Below are 23,243 nucleotides of genomic sequence, written 5' to 3' on the forward strand. Positions count from 1 at the left end.
CATAACCGACCATCATCATAACTCGTCTTTACCGTTATTATTCGGCCCTTATGAATTATAACTCGGCAAAATTAATGACATTATAACTGACGTCTCAAACGGTATGAATAAAGTCGGTTACAAAACCAATTATCAAGAACGGTCAAATAATCATCCAGAATATAACGGACGATTAAATATCTATAAAAGCAAGGTAAAGTATCTTTTCTCCACCACTCTGAATTAACACGATAACTGACTTAAGCATTGGAGTGTCTTTGCAGGTACACTCCACCCCTTTTGTATTACTCACACCCTCACATCTACAAGGAAAAAGGAGAATTCGGACTTTGAGGAGTGGACGTCCGATCTTGCAGCATATAGCTCGGCTGACCTTGAGGAGTTGGAGCCGACCTATTTCCCAGGCAAGATCAATTGGCGCCCACCGTGGGGCCGAGGAAGTCATATTTTTTTCTTTTGGTCTCATCATTTCCATCTACATCCATGGCTAACGTACCGCCTCCATCACTGTCCGAACTCATGCGAATGGTAGCTGAGCTACAACAAGCTAATCAGCGGATGGCTAACGAGAACCAAATAATGGCTGCTCAAATTGCCGAACTAAATCATGCTCGGATTGAACACAATGATGCTCATCGCCAACAGGCGGAGGACGAGGAACATCAATCCCAACCGACCCATGTTTCAGAAACCGCTCAACATGAAGAGCAGCAGCAGGAAGACACGAAAGAAGAATCCGAGGACCTTGTAGGCCCTTTCACAGAAGAAGTAATGAATTTCGAACTGCCGAAGAGGTTCACTCTGCCGTTGACCCTCACACCTTACGATGGACTCGGAGACCCAAGGAAGTTCATAAAGAAATTCCGATCAATAATGATCGTCAATGGTGCATCAGATACAGTTTTATGTCGTTGTTTTCCGAATTATTTAGACGGTCCTGCACTTGATTGGTTGTGTGCTTTGCCTGCAGGTTCCATTTCGCGCTTTTATCAGCTGGCGAAGTTATTCGAAGAACATTTCGCCGGATCTGCAATATACTTGCACGATTCCGATTACCTGAACACCATCAAGCAAGGAACGAACGAAAGCCTAAAGGACTACATGACTCGCTTTACCAAGGTCGCAATCAACATACCAGATCTCCATCCCGAAGTCCATCTACACGCAATTAAAAGCGGCCTCCGACCTGGAAAATTCCAGGAAACAATCGCAGTAGCAAAACCGAAGACCCTAGCAGAATTTCGGGAGAAAGCAAAAGGACAAATTGACATCGAGGAGCTCAGACAAGCTCGGAAATCTGACAAGTCACACTTCCGCGAAGAAGATAAGAGTTCAACCATTAAGAAAAGTTTTAAACTAACACCCAGATTTGATTCTTATACGCAGTTCAACACCAAGAGGGAGGACATAATCAAGGAGATCTTGAACTCCAAACTAATTAAGCCACCAAGAAAGGCCGGCACATACCAGGATGCAAAGCACGTGGACAAATCAAAATACTGCGCTTTCCACCAAAAACACGGCCACAACACTGATGATTGTGTGGTCGCCAAAGACCTCTTAGAACGACTAGCAAGACAAGGACACCTAGACAAATACATTAGTGGTCACATCCAAAAGCGCAGCCACAGTTCCACAACAAACGACCTCTCTGAACAAAACCGAGGAAAAGAGAAGGCAGCTTCAAACCAATATGAAAGGCCACGAGGTATAATCAATTGTATTTCAGGAGGATACGCAAGTGGGGGATACTCAAACTCGGCAAGAAAAAGGTCGTTCCGAGCAATATGCTCGGTAGAAGGACCAAAGCAAGATGTAGCAATCAATAACCCACAACCAGAGGTCACTTTCACACAGGCCGACCTTAACTCTAACATACAAAATCTGGATGACCCCGTGGTAATCACACTCCAGCTGGGAGACCTATTAGTGAAAAAAGTCCTCTTGGATCCTGGGAGCAGTGCCGACGTTCTGTTTTACTCCACATTTCAAAAGATGAAGCTCAGCGACAACGTGCTGCAGACCGCAGGAGGCGACTTGGTCGGCTTCTCAGGAGAACGAGTTCCAATACTCGGATCAGTGTGGTTACAGACCACACTGGGTGAGCAACCCTTTTCAAAAACTAATGATATTCAATATTTAGTAGTGGATTGTTTCAGCCCATATAACCTTATTCTTGGCCGACCTTTTTTGAATAAATTCGGCGCCATTGTATCTACAGTTCATCTCTGTGTAAAGTTTCCAGTGCAGGGCGATCAGGTCGCAACAATCCATGGAGACCATAAGGAGGCGCGACAGTGTTACAACATCAGTCTAAAATTCCAAAACCGTGCAACACAACAAGTCAACAATGTCGACCTCAACCAGAAGGAAGGCGTACTGGCCGACCTCGACCCAAGAGCCGATTTCCTCGAGCGCCCGAAACCATTCGACGACTTACAAAAAGTATATTTCAACAATGACCTTAACAAATTTACATATGTAGGTACATCAATCAACACGGCTGAGTTACAGGCCATAACATCCTTCCTACAAGAAAACGCCGAGCTTTTTGCTTGGAAACCTGCTGACATGCCCGGCATTGACCCACAAGTCATCAGTCATAAACTAGCAATAAACTCCTCAGTCCGACCAATCCAACAGAGGAAACGAAAACTCGGCGAAGAAAAAAGGAAAGCATCACTGGAGGAAACACAAAAGCTCATCAACGCCGAATTTATCAAAGAAATCAGATTCACTACCTGGCTAGCCAATGTGGTAATGGTAAGGAAACAAAACGGTAAGTGGCGCATGTGCGTCGATTTCACTGATTTAAACAAAGTATGTCCAAAGGATTCTTACCCTCTACCGTCCATAGACTCTTTAGTAGACAACGCATCGGGCTACGCTACTTTAAGTTTTATGGACGCGTATTCAGGGTATAATCAAATACTCATGCACCCCTCCGACCAAGATAAAACGGCTTTCATCACTGATTTCGGCAATTATTGTTATAAAGTTATGCCATTTGGATTAAAGAACGCAGGTGCAACTTACCAACGTCTTATGGATAAAGTGTTCGCCAAACAAATCGGCAGGAATATCGAAGTTTATGTCGACGACATGGTCGCCAAGACGAAAACCGGAGATAACCACATCACAGACCTAACAGAAATATTCGGCCAAATCCGCAGATACAACATGCGCCTCAACCCCGAGAAATGTGCCTTCGCCGTCCAAGGGGGTAAGTTCTTAGGCTTCATGCTGACGTGCAGGGGAATAGAGGCAAACCCAGACAAATGCCGAGCAGTGCTAGACATGGCCAACCCCAAAACAGTAAAAGAAGTTCAGCGCCTCACAGGACGCCTTGCCGCACTTTCCAGATTTGTTCCCTGTTTAGCTTCAACTTCTGTTCCCTTTTTCCAAACAATAAAAAAGAAAAGTAAATTCGAGTGGAACGACGATTGTGAGAGGGCCTTTTCAAAATTAAAAACAACACTCTCACAACCACCGATCCTACAAAAACCCCTACAAGGGGAGGATTTATTTCTATATTTATCGGTAACTGATTGGGCGATAAGCTCAGCCCTTGTTACAGAAAGAAGCAAAGTTCAGCATCCAGTGTATTTTGTTAGCAAAACTCTACAGCATGCTGAACTTAATTATCCAAGGATCGAAAAGCTCGCGTTGGCACTCATATTCTCGGCGCGACGTTTACGACCTTATTTCCAGAGCCACGTTATCCATGTCAGAACAGATCACCCACTAAGACAAGTGCTGTACAAACCAGAAGTTGCAGGACGACTAATTAAATGGGCAGTCGAACTGTCTGAATTCGACATCAGATACCAATCCAGAGGACCAATCAAGTCACAATTCCTGGCAGATTTTATTGCCGAACTTACCATACCATCTGAAGAAGATCATGCAAAACAATGGATTTTATTTGTCGACGGCTCCTCAAATCAAGAAGGCTGTGGTGCAGGAATTCGTCTTGAAGCCGACGACGGATTCATATTGGAACACTCAATACACTTAGCCTTCAAAGCAAGCAACAACCAATCCGAGTATGAAGCACTACTCGCCGGACTCAGACTTTGCTCAGATCTTCAAATATCGACGATCAAGGTATATTGTGACTCTTTGTTAGTCGTACAGCAGGTAAATGACCTCTTCCAGGTAAAAGACCCTCTACTTTCTAAATACCTGCTACTAGTAAAGAAACTTTCAAAGAAATTTATCAAATTTGAAATAGAACATATTCCTCGAGAACAAAACCAGAGAGCAGATCTCTTATCTAAGCTCGGCAGTACTCAGTCTATGCTTACCACACTACACCAGTTCACAATAACATCACCCACTGTTACTCTGATAAACGTATTAAGTGTTTCACAGGAAACAGATTGGAGGACGGACTTTATACACTATTTAGAAACAGGTGTTGTGCCAGAAGGGGTCGAAAACAGTAAAAAATTTCGGCGGCAAGCATCCTTCTTCACAATCCTAAATGGAGAACTGTATCGACGAGGTTATACCCGGCCACTACTCAAATGTCTCAACAAGTCCGATGCAGAAACAGCTTTAGCCGAGGCACACGAGGGAATCTGCGGGACACACACAGGAGCTCGGAGCCTAGCATCAAAGGTCCTCCGGGCTGGGTTTTTCTGGCCGACTTTAACACACGACAGCAAACAGAAAATCAGGACATGCAACAATTGCCAAAGACATGCACCCCTGATACACATACCTGCCGAACAGTTACATCACGCAGACATCAGTTGGCCATTCAACCAATGGGGTCTAGATATACTCGGGCCGTTCCCTACGGCACCGGGCCAGGTAAAATATCTTATTGTCGGAATTGATTATTTCTCCAAATGGGTGGAGGCCCAACCTTTAGCAAGAATAACATCACAACAAACAATCACATTTGTTTGGAAGCACATTATTTTCCGTTTCGGCATACCCCAGCATATTACAACTGACAATGGTCGCCAGTTTGCCGATCAAAAATTTCAAGCTTTTTTGCAGAATCTAAAAATAAAACAACACTTCGCCTCTGTGGAACATCCCCAAACGAACGGCCAAGCTGAAGCCGCAAACAAAGTCATCCTACATGCACTAAAGAAGAAACTAGACGAGGCCAAAGGACTCTGGGCCGAATTAATACCTGAAGTACTTTGGGGATACAACACCACCCCACAAACATCAACAAAGGAGACACCATTCAGATTGGTATATGGCTCAGAGGCCATGATACCCCTGGAGATCTCCCAGAACTCTATCCGAACTTACATAAAAAATCAGGACGAGACTCGGAAATCCGAGCTCGACGTGATCGAAGAAATAAGAGACATAGCCACATTGAGGCAACGCGCAGCACAGCAAGCCATAGCTCGACAATACAACAAAGCGGTGAGAAACAGAAACTTCGTCACAGGAGATCTAGTTCTCCGCAAAACCAAAACTGCTCGGAAACCACCAACACATGGAAAGCTCGCAGCCAATTGGGATGGTCCATACCGAGTATCCCAAGCACTCGGCCAAGGAGCATACAAATTAGAAACACTAGATGGTAACCTCTTACCTGGTACATGGAATGTATCCTCCTTAAAGAAATTTTATAGTTAAAAAGACAGGGACAGGCTTGTACTCTTTTTCCTACTACCAAGATTTTATCCCAAAGGGTTTTGCTTGGAGAGGTTTTAACGAGGCTAGCCTACCTGCACCTTTGTATGAAACAATTCCGAATATACAAGGGACGAACAAATGTCCTATCCTTTCTATCAAATCGATCTTATCAAACTATCAATCCAGCTCGGACAAATACCAATACTCGTCCAAGCTCCAAATGGCAATTATCAAATTAAACGCCAATAAACTCGGAAATATATCCGAACAAAGCAAACAGCTTTTTACAAAAAGCACCAAATTTTCAAACAAGTCAATTTTAAAAGGCTCAAAAACAGGAGCCATACTATTATCCGCTTACAAAAAACAGTCAGATTACAAGAACAAAAAACAAATTCACAAAGGTCTTTTCATAACAACCTAAACATTATCGGCCCCATCTTCCGCATCCCCATCATCCTCAATCAACTGACCATCTCGAACTATCTTCCCAGGGTCCATGCCAGAAAGATCGGCATCCGGAACCAAAAACTTCACCTGCAACCTTGCCCTCTCAAAGCCTTCAACAAACGAGTCCAAAATCTCATCCACCTTTTTCTTCTCCATATCCTTAAACTGAGCAGTCACCTCAATCAACCGACTTTGCACGTTCACCAGATCGCTTTCCTTCTTCTTCAAATCCTCAACATCCTTAGCATAACTTTCCTTAGTCTCCTTCAGCAACTTCTCGGTCTCAGTCAAACGAGCTTGAAGCTCAGCAGCAAGATTCTTACACTTAATCAACTCTTCCTTCAAAACAGATACCTCACCTTTCTCAGCAGCCACTCCTTTATGTTTCAATTCCTGACTTCGACCCAGACTTGCAAGGCGCAACCCAACAACCTGGAGGGCAAAATAAACTCATAAGAAAACAAAAGGAAAAATAAGGAAAACATCAATAACTTGTTACCTGCATATATTGCCCAACAGCCACATCCCCGACCTCCTTGGCAAGAGTTACATCGGCCGACGATTGGCAATACTCATCCACAACAGCCATGTAAGGATATTCCTTTCCCCACACCGAAAACGCCTCACTTTCCTCAGAAATCTCGTGCAGCCTTTTTTGATTCCCCATAAAAGCCTGTAACTCTTCAAGAGGAACCCCAAACTCTTTCTCATCAGAATCATCTGATAATTCCACAAGCTCGGACTTCTTCCTTTTCTTCGCGATAACTTTCCTCCGCCCTTGTCGAGGCTGCGAAACCTCGCCAGTACCAACAACCTTCTCAGCATTTGATGACGACACCTCTTTCTCCAAATTTTTATTCTTAAACCGCGTCCTTAGTGATGCAGCAGAAACGCCAGGATACTTCCCACCTGAAGAAAACATACCATATTAGAATTTTTCAACAAGAAACTCAAACATTAACACAAACCCTAGAAACTCACCTAGATACTCTACAACAGCAACCCTATCCTCTTCCCACTTCAGCAACTCATACATCGATATCAAATTTTTTCGATCAACATTCTCCACCAAAAATTCTATCAGACACTCATTCCTCGGCGATATAACCTCCGGGCCGAGTATATTTTGCGGCTCCGAGCACCAAAAGAGGGGAAATTTCTCAGCAAGGTTCTCATCAATAAAAAACGGAAAATCCTCTTCTGAACTCTTAACTTTAAAATACATCTCCTTGAAGTCTTTAAAAGAAGATTTGTACAGTTTAAAAATCCCAAATCCCGGAGTGCTATTGAAATTTACCCAACCTCCTTTCCAAACACCTTTAGCTTGAAATAAGGAAAAGAACAAATCCACAGACGGCACTTCCTCCAGAAACTCCATCAAAACCTCAAAAGATCGAAGGAAAGCCCATCCATTTGGATGAAGCTGTGAGGGAGCACAGTTGAGCTGCTTAAGAACTTGACACTCAAACTCCGTAAAAGGAAGCCTAACCCGCAACTCTTCAAGTACACAGCTATACATGTAAAAGAACCCAAACCCCCACTCTCGGTGATAAACCCTATCATCCACACTACATGGTAACAACTCCACCTTGACTCCGGAACCTACCCTCACTATTTTATTCACATCCACCTCCCTCACCGCCGCTTCATCAGAAAAAAGTGAAACCCGTGATTTAACATCTTCCCCTACCCAATCATACGACCAATCCACCTTATCCTTCTTCTCTTTCCCAAACCCCATTAGATCAAAAAGCAGTAGAAGAAGAAACGAAAAAAGGCAAAACACAGGAGAAAGCACAGAAATGGATCAGAAATAGAAAAAGAGACTCATACCTCTCTTACTCATTCTTCAAAAGAAAGCAAGCATATAACAAGCAGCCAACAAAACACCCAGGAAAATCTGAGGAGATTCGAAGAATTAAAGGAACAAAACGTTTCCAAATAATCACCCCCCCCACTCCCAAAGCCACATCAAACAGTGAGCCAAACATTGGGAAACCGCAAAAATTAAATGCAACCATTATTCCTTCTCTTTCATCAGGAAATAACGGACACGACTCCCCACGTACCCACATTTCAAACCACTAAAACCATCTTTTAATGAAGTAAGTTGATCTGGGGGCTCATCCACTAACCCACACAAGCCGAGTTATAACTCATCAAAAAGTAAAGCTCAACCTGCTTCATTAAAATCCTCCTCAGGCTAAGCTTGGGGGCTGTGATATGGTCACCATTAATACAAATCATAACCGACCATCATCATAACTCGTCTTTACCGTTATTATTCGGCCCTTATGAATTATAACTCGGCAAAATTAATGACATTATAACTGACGTCTCAAACGGTATGAATAAAGTCGGTTACAAAACCAATTATCAAGAACGGTCAAATAATCATCCAGAATATAACGGACGATTAAATATCTATAAAAGCAAGGTAAAGTATCTTTTCTCCACCACTCTGAATTAACACGATAACTGACTTAAGCATTGGAGTGTCTTTGCAGGTACACTCCACCCCTTTTGTATTACTCACACCCTCACATCTACAAGGAAAAAGGAGAATTCGGACTTTGAGGAGTGGACGTCCGATCTTGCAGCGTATAGCTCGGCTGACCTTGAGGAGTTGGAGCCGACCTATTTCCCAGGCAAGATCAATATCAAAGTTCCAAAACTCAAATAGCAAGCTCCAGACTCGACCTGCGAAGCTAAGGCCTGCCATATATATATATATATACAACCCCAAACAAAACTCAAACTACAAAATAAACACATGTATCTCCAAGTCGACCTCTAGGAGGGACAAAACACAAAATATACATGCAGAGATTCTATAAACATATATACATAGCCTAAAACAAAATATGACAGTCCAAAAGGTAGTTCTTCGCTTGTAAGGAGGGTCTCCAGATGCTCAACGAGGTGTCTCTCGACCTGCATCTGAAAACAACAAAATATATATAGAATGAGAACCGGAGGTTCTCAGTATGGTAAAGGTGCCCGCATAGTTAATATAAAAGGTCCCGGGAGAGCCAGAGAATTCCTAGAACTTCGACACTCAGATTTCAGCTTAAGGATTCAACTAAACCAGAAATTAGGTAAGTTATCTAAGGTATTCACGTTCTAAATCTAAATTTAACTTAACACTTCACTTTCTCACTCCTCTAATCCTCCAAGACACTGGTGGAACCCTTCCCCCCTTACACCTCCGTCAAGAGGGATTTCTCAGAAAATATACACATACAATTCAAGCAAAGAAAACGCAGATAGAGAAGCATTTACAGCCGGTAGAACAAGTAGCAGTTAAGCAGAATTAAACAGCTAAGTAAACTAAAACAATGCACACTCAAACAAAGCAAACAAATGCGTATGATGTATGCCTGTCCTATGGCTGATGAGTCTCATCTGTCAGTTATACAGCCACCCCAACATGTCCTGGTAGTTAACCATTGGACAGTCCCTCTATGCGCGCATCCCAAAGCTCAATAATATTCCATGGAGTCAAACTCCAAGCTCAAATATAATATTCAATATTCATATATATATATATATATATATATATATATATATATATATATATATATATATATATATATATATATGCATGCCCATGGGGGAATCCGGAGAGTTAAAGTGCCCGGTCACATCTTGCGACAGAGGGTCAACAAATAGTCTCAAATACACAAGCCACATAATAATCTCTTTCTTTTTTAAAATAACACTTCAAATCAAAACTCCAGTCCTTATAGAAATTTTAGCAGTATCTTCTCTAAAAATCGAATTTCTGCCACCCTTCAAGGGTCCCAACTAACAAACCAAACACCTCTCAGTCATTCAAATCATTTCCAGTAACAAATTATTTCAAAATCAAATAAATACCAATATTAAATCTTTTTCCAAACCAACCAACTTCAACATCAAATTATTAACAACAGCTAAACCCCACATTTTATTCCATATACACAATCCATCATTTATACGTTCAGTTCATTCCTATCTTAAGGTCTTCAAAGCCTAAGTTTTCACGTGACATTAAACATTAACTGCTACGAGAAACCAAAATCATACCTTCGTACGCAATCAAAATATTCAAAGCTCCGGAGAAGCTTTCTGACCGAGCTATCGAAGAAAAAAACGTCCAGAATCGTCCGGACCTCCTAAAACTCCAGTTGGCCGAACTCAAAGGGGGTAAAGGAGCTACGTCACCATCAACTTCTACCGATCAAAAGTGATGCCAACGTGTAGAGAATGAAGATATGAATACTTTTACCAAATTAGATTTTTGATTGGAGTTACGGATAGCAAGAAAATGAAACCAAAAGTTTGGTGAAGGTTTACGTTCTCTCTCGGTCACGCTCTTCTCTCTCGCCATTTTCTTTCCTTTTTTTTCCTCTCGCATACGCTAATCATATATATGTATGATTAATACACCGCATTGGCTTTCTTTATTATATATATGCCTGACGACATATATATATATTCCGTGCTTTATGATTAATAATAATAATAATAATAATAATAATAATAAATAACGTAATAATAGTAATAATAATAGTAACGTAGTAAATATAATAATAACAATGAATATATAATACTAGGGAGCAAAATTATATAAATTTATAATACTCACAACAATTATACCCAATGTTTATAATAATAATAATAATAATAATAATAATAATAATAATTTATATATAAAGTTAAAAATATACGAGTTACTAATCTAAATGACATTAGTAATTTAAGGGTGAAAAGTATTTGGTAAAACATTAGCAAAGCTAAGCTCAGTAAAAAGTACCGATATTTACTCATATCGGCAGATATCGAATTCGATAATAAAATAATTTCTAAGTATAGAAAACTCCAATTTATGAAATAAATTATAAATTATTTATATTTATATTTTTAAAACTGAGGGTCGCTACATACGACGCAGTGGAAGCGGTAGTGACCAACTTGGATGGTTACATTTATGCATTTAAGGTTCAGTTTAAAAATTACAAATGTAAAATAGGATACAATATGAAGAGGGAGGAAGACAACCTACCCAGACAAAGGAAGGAGGCAGCTCTGACAAGCAGTGACGGCGTTCCACGCTGTGCAAGTTGGTGGTGGCAGCGATCAGTCCACGCGCACTCTTTGGAGGTTGGTGGTGGTGGTCGGTGCTGACAGAGAGCTTGCGGTAGGTGGTTTAGCAGAGAGAGAGAGAGAGAGAGAGAGAGAGAGAGAGAGAGAGAGAGAGAGAGAGAGAGAGAGAGAGAGAGAGAGAGAGAGAGAGAGAGAGAGAGAGAGAGAGAGAGAGAGGTGCGATTCCAAATTTAGGGCTAATTTTACCGTCGAATTTTTTTACGGATCAATCCGATGGTAACCCCATCAGGCGTCACAAAAAGTAGCGTTTCTTTAAGTGAGATTTACCGGTAGATAAATCCGCCGGTACAAAACGCGCCAAATTTCTCATTCTTCCCTCCAAATATTACCAGCGCATTTACCGGTGGAAAATCGAATTCGACAGTAACATTTTTTTTCAGATGAATTTATCGCCTAATCCGCCGGTGCTTTCGATAGTAAATTCGTCACTAATATCCAACATTAAATCCGATGGTATTCAGCATTTTTCTTGTAGTGAATCAATACGTAAATGATCATCTAAAAGAATGGACATATAATTGAATGACAGTATAAAATAGTTTACACTATTAATAAGTATCCTAATGAATTAATTATGGTGAGAAAAAATCCTCTAAAATGAAAAAAATTGTAAAGGAATAAAATAATGGATTAAGTACTATTTTGGTCCCTAAAGTTGAGCTTAAAAATCGAAACCGTCCCTCATCTAATTTTTTATTTAGAATCATCTTTAACGTTTTTTTCGTATTAAAATCGTCCTTTTTAATAAAATTTTTTGTTATTTCTAAACTACCCTATTCCTATTTTAACAATAAAAGTTATAAAATTAAAAAAAAAAAAGAAAACGCGTGGGGGGGAAGAAAAGGGTATACGAAGGGAGAGGGGAGGGGAGGGGAGGGAGGAGGGGAAGGGAGGAGGGGGAGGGGGACGACACTGGCACCGGCGAAGCTTGGAGCTGCTGTCGTCGTCGTCGTCGCCGTCGCCGAAAGAAAGGAGAGAAAGGGATACAGAGAAGTGGGGGTGGGGAGAGAAAGAAAGGGGGGAGAAACAAGGAGGAGGGGGGAGAGAAGGGGTCCTCGCCGCCGCCGCTCCTCGCCCTCGTCGTCACCGCCGCCGTGCCCTCGCGCCTCACCCTCCTTGTCGAGCCGTTTTTGCTCCTCCTCCTCGCCCTCGTCGTCGCCGCCTCGCCCTCGTCGTCGCCGCCTCGCCCTCGTCGTCGCCGCCGTGACCTCCTCGTCGTCGTCGGCTTCCACTCCGCTGCTCGTCGCCGCCTCTGCTTCTTGCTTCGATCTCTGTTTCTGCTTCGTCTTCTGCTTCTTCTGCTTCTTGATTTGTTGAATCTGATTTGATTTGTTGAATCATTGTTTGTTTTGTTCTTGTTTTGATTTCTGAATTGCTGTTGATTGATTTTGTTCTTTTTTTTATTTCTGAATTGTTGTTAGTTTTGTTGAATCTGGTTTTTGTTATTGTATTCTTAATTTGTTAATGGAAGAAGTTGCTATTGTTTGGTGTTCTTAGTGTTGGTGTTGGTTGGTGTTGGTGGTGGTGGTGGTGGTGGTGGTGGTGGTGGTGGTGGTGTTGGTGTTGGTGGTGTTGGTAGTGGTGGTGATGGTGTTGGTGGTGGTGGTGTTGGTGTTGGCGGTGGTGGTGGTGGAGGAGGTAATTGTGTTAGTAGTGGTGAGGGTATTTTTGTCCAAAAAAATTAAAAGGACGATTTTAATACGAAAAAAACGTTAAAGACGATTCTAAATCAAACTTTAGGGACCAAAACAGTACTTATCCCTAATTTTTATTATGCATGGACTTCACCATCTTGATTTAAATGTGATTAGATGTGTTTGGTAGTAAAATAAAATTATGAAAAACAAAAAAAAAATAAATATTCAATTACTTGTAATATATTTATTAAAAAATTAAAAAAAATCTAATAATAATTTTAAACAAAGTCTTAAGAGCACTTGTTAATGAAAAATTAGATTATAAATTGTATGTTTTTTTCAATAAACTAACTAATTAATTACTAATTAAAATATAACAAAAATGAATTTTTAATAAACTTTTCCATTTTTCATTTTAAAAGTAGATATTAACCAAATTCCTTAGATATTTTACCATATTACACTTCTCATAAAATTTCTCTTTCTTTGTTACTTTTTTTCCCTACAATTATTCTCTTCCTTGTAAATATGTTATGTCTTTTGTGTTATGTGTTATGATTTTGTTTCCTAGTTTTAATTTAGCTTTAATTTATCTGGTTATAATTTTATAATTTTGATAAATTGGTTGCTAATTTGCTGCCTTGCTAATTGTAATTTGGCAATTTAGCTTTAATTTTATACTTTTAGTTTGCTGGTTAATGGGTGGTATTTGAAGAAATTGTTTAGACGACATGACTTTTGGATCGGAGGAGTTCAATATATCAAATAAGAGTGTTGTCTTAGTTGTTTGTGCCTGATCATGATTAATAAATTATTAGATAAAGTATTAAATTGATCCTTGAGTCTAATCCTAGTTTGGTTCTTAAGATATAAAGTATTATATTCGACTTTAAAAAAAAATTATTTAATTTTAATATAGTTCTACTATAAAATTAATGTTAAATATATAATTAACGTTACTGTTCTACCAAACTTTAATCTTCTTTCCTAAAAAAAATATAAACTCGAGAGACACAGAATTAACATCGAATGCATCACCGCAAGCCACTAGTCTTATTTTAAAAACATGAATAATATTTTCGAAAATTTGTTTTTGCAGAAAATTTAACATGGGTAATAACAAATACAATCTTCTATTGCATTGCAATGACCAGATGCTTGCCCTCCATGTATTCTCCTGCAGTCGCTGTTGCATGTGTTTTCTATACAGCCTCCTTCACTCTGTGTTTGTTGACACTCTCTTGCCTCTGATACTTTCAACAACCTTTCATTGTCTATCCATTTACGCATCAACCATATAAAACCATTATTACTTTGATGTAAAAATTAAACTATGCTTAAAGAATATGCATGTTTGATGATTTGTGTTTTTTATTTTCTGTTTTTGAAATTTTGTAAAAAGAATAGAAAATAAAAATAAAAAAAATAAGATTTTATTATTTAGGTTATGTTTTCTTATTCCATCATAAAATCTTTCAAAGAGAAAATATTAAAAATAAAAATACAAATAAAAAATATTCTTAGTGTTTAATTATTTGGTTTGAAAAAATATTTTTTGTTTCTATTTTTAATATTTTTAGTTTCAGGATTTTATTGAAGAAAAATTGAAAATAATAAAATTTTATAAGTAAATAAACATAAATCAATTTTCAATTATTTTTAACAATATAAAAAATCATTCTTTTTTTAACAATAAAATAAATTATGAGGCAAATAGTCTCATTCTCGTGCAACAGGATAAGAAAAATTAAATTAAACCCTATTTATTAGATAACTAAAACATACCGATGCTAATGGAGAAAATAAAGAGAACGATCAGAACATAAGTAAAGGCTTTCATCTTAATTCTTATTAAGTTGAGCAGCCTTTACTCTTCAGGTTTGCCTTGTTATATATATATACAAGTTTAATCATCCGTGCCATGCACGTGATAAGATTGAAATTATAATTTTAAGTTGTTATGTTAAATTTTATTTTAATTATAATAATTTAATTAATAAAAAAAATAACTTGTATGCGTTGATTTTCTTTTCTTAATATAGTGTTAATTGTATTAACTATAAAATAGTTATTTAATCTACTTTTTTCAATAAATCAGGCATATATACTCAATATGACCGTAAATAATCTAGTAATACTTAAATCTACCAACAAAGTTTTATATGTTGGTTTACTGTGAAGTAAGAAAATATCAAAATCAGCTCAAAATGAAGAACAAATTAATAGAGAATTCTAATGCAGAAAGTTTTGTAATAAACAATAAATAATATATATATATACACTAATTACAAACGATATGAATTTTTAATGGAAATACTGGATACTAATAGAAAAAAATTATATATAAAAATTATTTAACTTCAATTTCAATTTCATATAACAAAACAGTGGTTTTCAAAAATTATGGAATCTTTTTTTGACATATGTATTATGCCATACGTATAAATTATATGGGTTATTATATAAATTCATATATATACATAACAAAACAGTTTAATATTATATATTTTTTACATTAATTATATGCTAATATTTTGAAAAAAGAGATAAAAGAAGAGATATATAAATATATATAATATTATTGCTATATATGAAGCAATTTTATATTGCTTTAATTATAGAGACTTACTATAATTATATAAAATTTAATTTGAGGAAATAATTTCTATTGCCATAAATAATATACTAAAACTGTTAATATATTATCTTCTTCATGGTTAATTGAATTTATCAATAATTTTCCTGTGTAAATCGTTATTACCCAGTTTTTAATAATGACTTAATATACAAAATTTGAAATTGGAAATTGTTATTACTAATTCAATTAACTGGTTAATTGAATAATAATTGTCAAATTATTAAGGTGCAAAATCATTGATTTATTCAATAGATTTTCATATATTATTTATATTTCAAGTAATAATTTAAAATTATATTATTTACCCAGGTAATAATACTATTATTAAAAATTATTTTTTGCATTAATTTTTAAATCAATTATTAAGTAATTATTTTTGTTAAGGTAATTGTTTATAAATTATTTCAAATTATATTTTGTTAATATATAATTATTTAGATTATTACTCATGATATGGGTATAATTTAATTTTATACCAATTAATCAATTATGATTATATGACACGGGTGTAATTTTAATTTTATCTACGGATTATTTCCCGTAATAATATACAATATATTATTTACCGTGATAATTTGATTTGATTGATTTCTATTTTATTTATGTACATAAATAATTAAAATATATAACATAAATATCGTAATTATTATAATTCTATGATATAATTATAATTAAGATATTTTATCATAATTAAATATTAATTTGATATAATTATAATGAAAATACTTTCCCAAAATGATATAATCTACTATTATTCATCCACTAATTATTTGGCAATAAACCTTAATATGATTTTTTACATCTCCGCTATGAGAAATAACTATTTAGATATACCAAATAATATGTAACATATTACTACCTGTATAAGTTAAGGCACAAAGACAGAATTTAATTAAGGTGATTGAAACTTTTACCAAACAGAATATGACCTCAATCGAATAAAAAAGGGTACTCGATTTTGTATTAATTAGCTAGTCGAAGAAATAACATACTCATTCATTATTCATGTTTCATTATATTTTTTAAATAATATATAGAAAACATATATCCTGTGTATAAAAATGTGACTATTAGTAATTTTATTAATAAACCTTTTTTTAAACTATTACTAATTTCAATTTTAATAGAAAATATGAGGAAATAATTTCGCTTGCCATAAATAATATACTAAAACAGTTAGTATATTATCTTCTATCTGGTTAATTGAATTTATCAATGATTTTTCCGTGTAAATCGTTATTACCCAGTTTTTAATAACTACTTAATATACAAAATTTAAAATTAAAAATTGTTATTACTAATTCAATTAACTGGTTAATTGAGTAATAATTGTCAAATTATTAAGGTACAAAATCATTGATTTACTCAATAGATTTCCATATATTATTTATATATCAAGTAATAAATTGAAATTATATTATTTACCCAATTAATAATACTATTATTAATAATTATTTTTTGCATTGATTTTTAAATCAATTATTAAATAATTATTTTTGTTAAGATAATTGTTTATAAATTATATTTTGTTAAGATATAATTATTTAGATTATTACTCATGGCGGATATAATTTCATTTTATACCAATTAATCAATTATAATTATATGACACGGGTGTAATTTCAATTTTATCCACCGATTATTGACAAATAAATTTTATTCCAATTATAAATAAAATCTGTTTTTATTGGTAAATAAATTGTCTTTAGGTCAACGTTTTAATATATGTGTAGGTTCATTTTTTTGTCAAATATAATGAAAATACAAATAAAGAAATAAAGGATAAAAATAAACTTAATAATATCTGACACTACTTCATTTTATTAAATTATTTAAAAATAGTACATCTACAAAAAATAATCGTAATATATATAAATTGAGGCAATCATTTAAAATTCTATAATTATAATTTAATCAAATACTAATAGTAAAATCAAATTACCTAAGTAATATTGAACCTATTCTAGTCCTTAGTCACGTATAGTATAAAATTATTCTTTTAACGATAACCAACTGAAATAACATCGTAAGTTTCAATTTTTAGAATTCATGCAAAATCAGACCATCCTCTTGTTAGATAAGCTTCATCATCCGCTATCCATACAATGCAGCAAGGTATAGAATTGCCACACCGAGAAACCAAACTAACTCTTATTCCCCTCGATGGCATTGCATGCATGCAAAAGAAAGCTGGTAATTTTTGAAAAAAAATCAAAATATGTTAAAAAATTATTCTAATAATGAACGACTTAAACTAAGAAAATTTAAATATATTACCAATCGTTGAAATTGCATATCTAAATTTGTCACGAATTTATCAAAACTGAACTGAAACTGAGGGAATTCAATTTCATTATATTCTCCACTTCGAAGATTTTCGGGCAGACGTAAAAAGCATGGAGGGGATGGAACTTGAACTTGCCATATAAAGTTCCATGGATGCAATTCCTCAATCAAAAATCGAGCTCCTCCTAAGAAATCTAACTTTAACCACATTCCATTGGGTTGGTCATAATAGGTGAGTAGATCCAACCATCATTCGATAAAGTAGAGACTATTGCCTCTTCTTTGAACGCTTACATCCATGTAGTTGAAACCCGAATCAGTGAAGACAACTCGATGAGGTATTTCATGTATGTGATGCATTGTAAATGATTGTGGCAAAAGATAATCGAACTGGAACATTAGACGATAAGAATAACTTAGAGTAACAACAAATAAAAAATTATCAAAAGAATAATATAATAGAATGAGTATATAAAAAATATTATAAAAAATTATAAATTGTACCTTAAAAGGATCAACTTCAATAAAAAAACGAAGAATACACTCTTATTCTATGAAGTAGTAAAAAAAAAAAACACTAAATATAAAATTATGAATTGACTCTCAAATTTAGATTCATGTACCACAGAAAAACACTATATATAAACTTTAGTAAAACAAAAATAAATATGTAAATTACCTATTATTAAGGTAATTTTTTAATAATGCATTAAATATTGATTTGATACAATTATAATGAATATATGTTCCTAAATTAGTATAATTATATATTAATTTCATCATATCACGGGTAACAAAGATTTTTTATTATTAGTATTACTATTATTGATATTATTATTATCATTAAAATGAATAAAAGTATTTTTGATTGATAATTGATAAGTAGTTTAATAATGCATTAAATTTTGATTTGATACAATTATAATGAAGATATGTTTATAAATTAGTATAATTATATATTATTTATAAATATTAAATACAAAATAATTATATTAAAGATATTTTTATAAAATAATTTAGAAAAATTATTTGATATACGTGTGAATCGGGTAACAAAGATTTTTTATTATTATTATTACTATTATTGATATTATTGTTATCATTAAAATTATTAAAAGTATTTTTAATTGATAATTGATAAGTAGTTTAATAGTACATTAAATATTGATTTGATATAATTATAATGAAGATATGTTGTTAAATTAGTATAATTATATATTATTTATTTAGTATTAATTATAATATAATTACAATAAAATAATTTAGAATAGAAAAAAATTTATTCGTTTTGGAGGGAAAACGGAGGTATGAGAGATCGACACGTCACCTTTAGTAGTTAGGGGAAAACCCAGTTTTAGTATATTAAGTAGATATATATGCCTTTGATGGCATGGAAAACTGCTAGAGTGCGTTATTTGAATAAAACAAATAAAGAAATTAAATTGGTGGCTAAATGAGGATAAAAAATAATAAATTTTGATATTTTTTTAATATTTTTTTTATTTACTATAATATACTAAAATTAATTACATTTTACTAGAATAAGAGGAAGGTACTTCTTGTTATGGCACCTAATTAATTTTGTTATTATTCTATTATTAAAGTCAAACCACAAAATTACCTTTTCTAAAAACGGTAATATTAAAGAGAAAAAAAGAATCAAAATTTGTCTTATTTATTATTTATTAATTATTTTATTAATTATTACAATAATTAATGAATGATAAATAAGACAAATTTTAATTATTTTTGGCTAATTTTTTTTGTCAAACATTTTTGTTCTAATAAAAATTAAAAATTTAATAAGAGGTTAAAAGTAAATAATTGAATATAAAAGTAACAAAATAATAATATTGGAGCTTATATTCTTCTTTCTGTCATAACTTCAATCTTTTACATTGTAAGGTTAAACTCAAATAAAAATTCTTTTCTAATGAACAAATTTTTATTTATGAAGTTTTTCTATTATAAAAAAATATTTACTATTCACCTATGATGCACGGACACTAACACGGACACGGGACACGACACGACACGGGACACGCCGACACGCACATTTTAAAATCTTATAAGACACGAGGACACACATACATATAAAATATAAAGTATTTTTTAGATAAATCGTAATGATATTTTAATATTTTATTGATATTAAAATATAAATTATTTTTTTAATGATTTTTAATGTCTTATTTTAATTATATCAAGTATTTAAAATATCTTTTTATTTTAATAAATAATAATATATATTATATCTAAATTTATTTCAAGAATATATGTTAAGAAAAAGACTGGACATGCTGACACGTGATGGTATTTAGGTGTGTCCAAGTGTGTCCGGAGAAGAATTTTTTATTTTTTATTAAGACACGATTGGACACAGCAGACACACGTGTCGGATGAGTGTCAATGAGTGTCATGTCCGAAATGTGTCCGACACACGGACACGACAATTCAGTAAAGTGTCCGTGCTTCATAGCTATTCACCAAAATTTTACTCTTTTTTTTAGTATTATCTGTTAAATAATGTTGTTTGGTTTCATATTTATGCTATTCTTACGTGATAATAAATAAATCCATCAAACTTTTTTAAGATTTTATGAAAAAAAAATTTGATCATCATTATTGTTTTAGCTGATTGGCATTCTAATAATCTCAATATTATTCCTAATATAATAAATAAATGACTCAATTGAATAATATAAATTATGTTATAAATTAATTTATTTATTTTAGTCAAATTAAATAATTAATGTAATTAATAATTATAACTAATGTGGTAAAAAAATATTAAATAATTTGATATTTATCTGTATCAAATTAATTAATTAATATATTGAAATGAATAAATAAAACAAATAAAAATATCTTCAAAATATGACATGTATAGTAGAATAATAGATAGATAATATGGCATTAAAGGTATATGAAATTAAATAATTAATGTAATTAATAATTATAATTAATGTGGTAAAAAAATATTAAATAATTTGATATTTATTTTTATCAAATTAATTAATTAATATATTGAAATGAATAAATAAAACAAATAAAAAATATCTTCAAAATATGACACATCAACGAAGAAATTTGATTTTAGTTATATATATAGTAGAATAATATATAGATAATACAGCGAGAACTTGCCTTATTTAACATTCATTAATTATCGTAATAATTAATAAATACTAAATAAGGCAAGTTATAGCTGTTTTTGGTTAATTTTCTTTTGTTACTAAACATTTTCCTTACTTTATATATAGATAAACATATGGACAAGTTGTTTCATACTTTCAAGTAGCTAATTAATAAGATGAAGGCCTTTCATTGTGTTCTGATTATTCTCCTTGTTTTCTCTATTGGCATTGGTATGTTTAAGTTATCTAATAGGCCACGTTTAATTTTTCTTATCTTCTATGTGCATGTTTCACGATATAAGATTGTTTGTCTTTTATTTTTTAAAAGAATAATTTTACGTGTTATATTTTATATTGTTACAAAAAATCTAGGTTTATTTATTTTTTCAAAAAGATGGAAATTCATTCTCTAAAAATATAATATTTTATAATTTTTTTCAAAATATATGGAAAGTGATTTTTTTTAGATGAAAAAGAATTTCCAAAAAAAAAAAGTTAAAAGAATTAAGGATGTGTTTGTAGTTTGATTATATTTTGCAAAAAAATAAGAGTAATTACTCAAATCGATCTTTAAAATATTTAAAATTAGATATTTTAGTCCTTTAGATTTTAAAATATACAAAACAGTTTTAAATATTCATTTCTATTCTATGAAGCACGGATACTTCGTTGAGTTGCCGTGCCTGCGTGTCGGACACATTTTGGACACGACATTCATCAACACGCGTGTCTGCTGTGTCCAACCGTGTCTTAATAAAAAATAAAAAATTTTTCTCCGGACACGTCTGGACACACCTAAATATCATCACGTGTCAGTGTGTTCATTCTTATTCTTAACATATATTCTTAAAATAAATTTAGATATAGCATATATTATTATTTATTAAAACAAAAAATATTTTAAATACTTGATATAATTAAAATAAGACATTAAAAATAATAAAAAATTTAATTTATATTTTAATATCAATAAAATATCAAAACATCATTACGATTTATCTAAAAAATACTTTATATTTTATATGTATGCGTGTTCCCGTGTCATGTAAGATTTTAAAATTTTCCTGTCGACGTGTCTCGTGTCGTGTCGTGTCCCGTGTCCGTATCAGTGTCCGTACATCATAGTTTCTATTAGATAATACAGTCTCTTTCCATTAATTACTGACGATAACTACTGACGTAAAATGTTAACTTAGACATGTGATTATTAGTGACTAATAAAAAAGGACTGTATTTTTTAATAAAAATAAACATTAGAAATTATTTTATGTATTTTAAAACCTGAAAAATTAAAGTGTCTGATTTTAAAAATTTAAGAAACTAATTTGGCTGGTCAAAACATAATCTGACAATCTGATTCTTTTCATGCAGTTGAAATGATTTAAAATTTGATTTTAATAAGAATTTCTCTTTGATTTTCCCCAAACAAAAACTAACTGATTTTATTTCAATTCTGATTAATTCATAAAAAATAGGGTGAAAAGTGATTTTTTAACACAAATCTTTTTTTAATTAAAACTGAAAAAAAAACACATTATAAGTTTCTATTTGTTTATGTTAATTTAGATTGTACATCCAAGTATGCAGTACTAATTATTTTATGTGTTCGATGTGTATACGTAGGAAATGAAAGGCTAATGAAAGTAACAGAGGCAGCCTCAAACCATTGTTCACAGATACACCCAAATGCGCAATGTGTAGGACGTCAGTGCGAAGATTCATGCAAAAAACAATATGGAAATACAGCAAGTGGATTTTGCGTTGGCGACAAATGTCTGTGTGTACACTCACTTCCATGTTAGGATTTGTAGTCCTATGTTTGCAACATGTTCCCTTACAATACATGTTTGAATAAGAGAAAATGAAAAGCTTAATATATATATAAATAAATGATGTTTCTATTAATATCAATTTTATTTACTTTTCTATCTTTTTTATAAGGTTAAAGAATATTATGAGTAAACCTATTTAAGCTTTGTTATGAGTAAAGAATGTTATAAGGTAATTTTCTTTGTTAAGACTTCGTTATTGTTTGGTATTACATGACCGATTGGATAAGAATAAACCTATCTAAGGATAAAGGGGAATATTAATTATCTAAAATTTCTTGTGGTGCCTAGTGTCATTCAAAGTCGGTCAGCATCTTTTAAGGTAGTCCGACACAGACGTTGTCCTTCGGTTGGTAGTCATCAGAAGATGTTTGGGTTCGGCTATTGTTTGGTGTATATCCCTCAATAGTCAAAATAGTGCGATTTGATTTGCTTCAAAAACATACCAATTGTGGTTTTTAATATACCGATTTCCATTAAAATAAAAATTAAAGTTTGATATATAAAA

At 33.3% G+C, this 23,243-nt stretch overlaps 2 protein-coding genes and 1 long non-coding RNA gene across 3 annotated transcripts; 2 read left to right on the plus strand and 1 right to left on the minus strand.

The window, feature by feature from the left end:
* The first annotated feature begins 483 nt into the window (after positions 1–483).
* Positions 484–5,610, plus strand: LOC148569264 (uncharacterized). The gene is made up of 2 exons (XM_088484969.1): positions 484–2,763; positions 3,019–5,610. Exons 1-2 carry the CDS (start codon positions 484–486, stop codon positions 5,608–5,610), a joined length of 4,872 nt encoding a protein of 1,623 aa, XP_088341095.1.
* Positions 5,611–6,030: 420 nt separating this feature from the next.
* Positions 6,031–7,801, minus strand: LOC148569265 (uncharacterized). The gene is made up of 3 exons (XM_088483203.1): positions 7,042–7,801; positions 6,560–6,969; positions 6,031–6,492 (listed from the first exon to the last, which is right to left on the minus strand). The coding sequence occupies exons 1-3, from the start codon at positions 7,799–7,801 to the stop codon at positions 6,031–6,033; spliced, it is 1,632 nt and encodes a 543-aa protein (XP_088339329.1).
* Positions 7,802–21,056: 13,255 nt separating this feature from the next.
* On the plus strand, positions 21,057–22,817 carry LOC148569266 (uncharacterized). The gene is made up of 2 exons (XR_015880585.1): positions 21,057–21,137; positions 22,530–22,817. It is a non-coding gene; the product is annotated as an uncharacterized LOC148569266 (long non-coding RNA).
* Positions 22,818–23,243: the final 426 nt, after the last annotated feature.

The sequence above is a fragment of the Arachis ipaensis genome, chromosome B4 (genome assembly GCF_059453495.1).
Source record: "Arachis ipaensis isolate K30076 ecotype BB chromosome B4, ASM5945349v1, whole genome shotgun sequence".
NCBI lineage: Eukaryota > Viridiplantae > Streptophyta > Magnoliopsida > Fabales > Fabaceae > Arachis > Arachis ipaensis.

Excerpts from the sequence above, each read along its gene's own strand:
- LOC148569264 (XM_088484969.1), top strand. The coding sequence starts at position 484 with ATGGCTAACGTACCGCCTCCATCACTGTCCGAACTCATGCGAATGGTA. Across the intron at positions 2,764-3,018 it reads GGCTAGCCAATGTGGTAATG|AACGCAGGTGCAACTTACCA; the intron begins GTAAGGAAACAA and ends TTTGGATTAAAG.
- LOC148569265 (XM_088483203.1), bottom strand. The coding sequence starts at position 7,801 with ATGGGGTTTGGGAAAGAGAAGAAGGATAAGGTGGATTGGTCGTATGAT. Across the intron at positions 6,970-7,041 it reads TGCTGTTGTAGAGTATCTAG|GTGGGAAGTATCCTGGCGTT; the intron begins GTGAGTTTCTAG and ends TGTTTTCTTCAG. Across the intron at positions 6,493-6,559 it reads CTGTTGGGCAATATATGCAG|GTTGTTGGGTTGCGCCTTGC; the intron begins GTAACAAGTTAT and ends TTTGCCCTCCAG.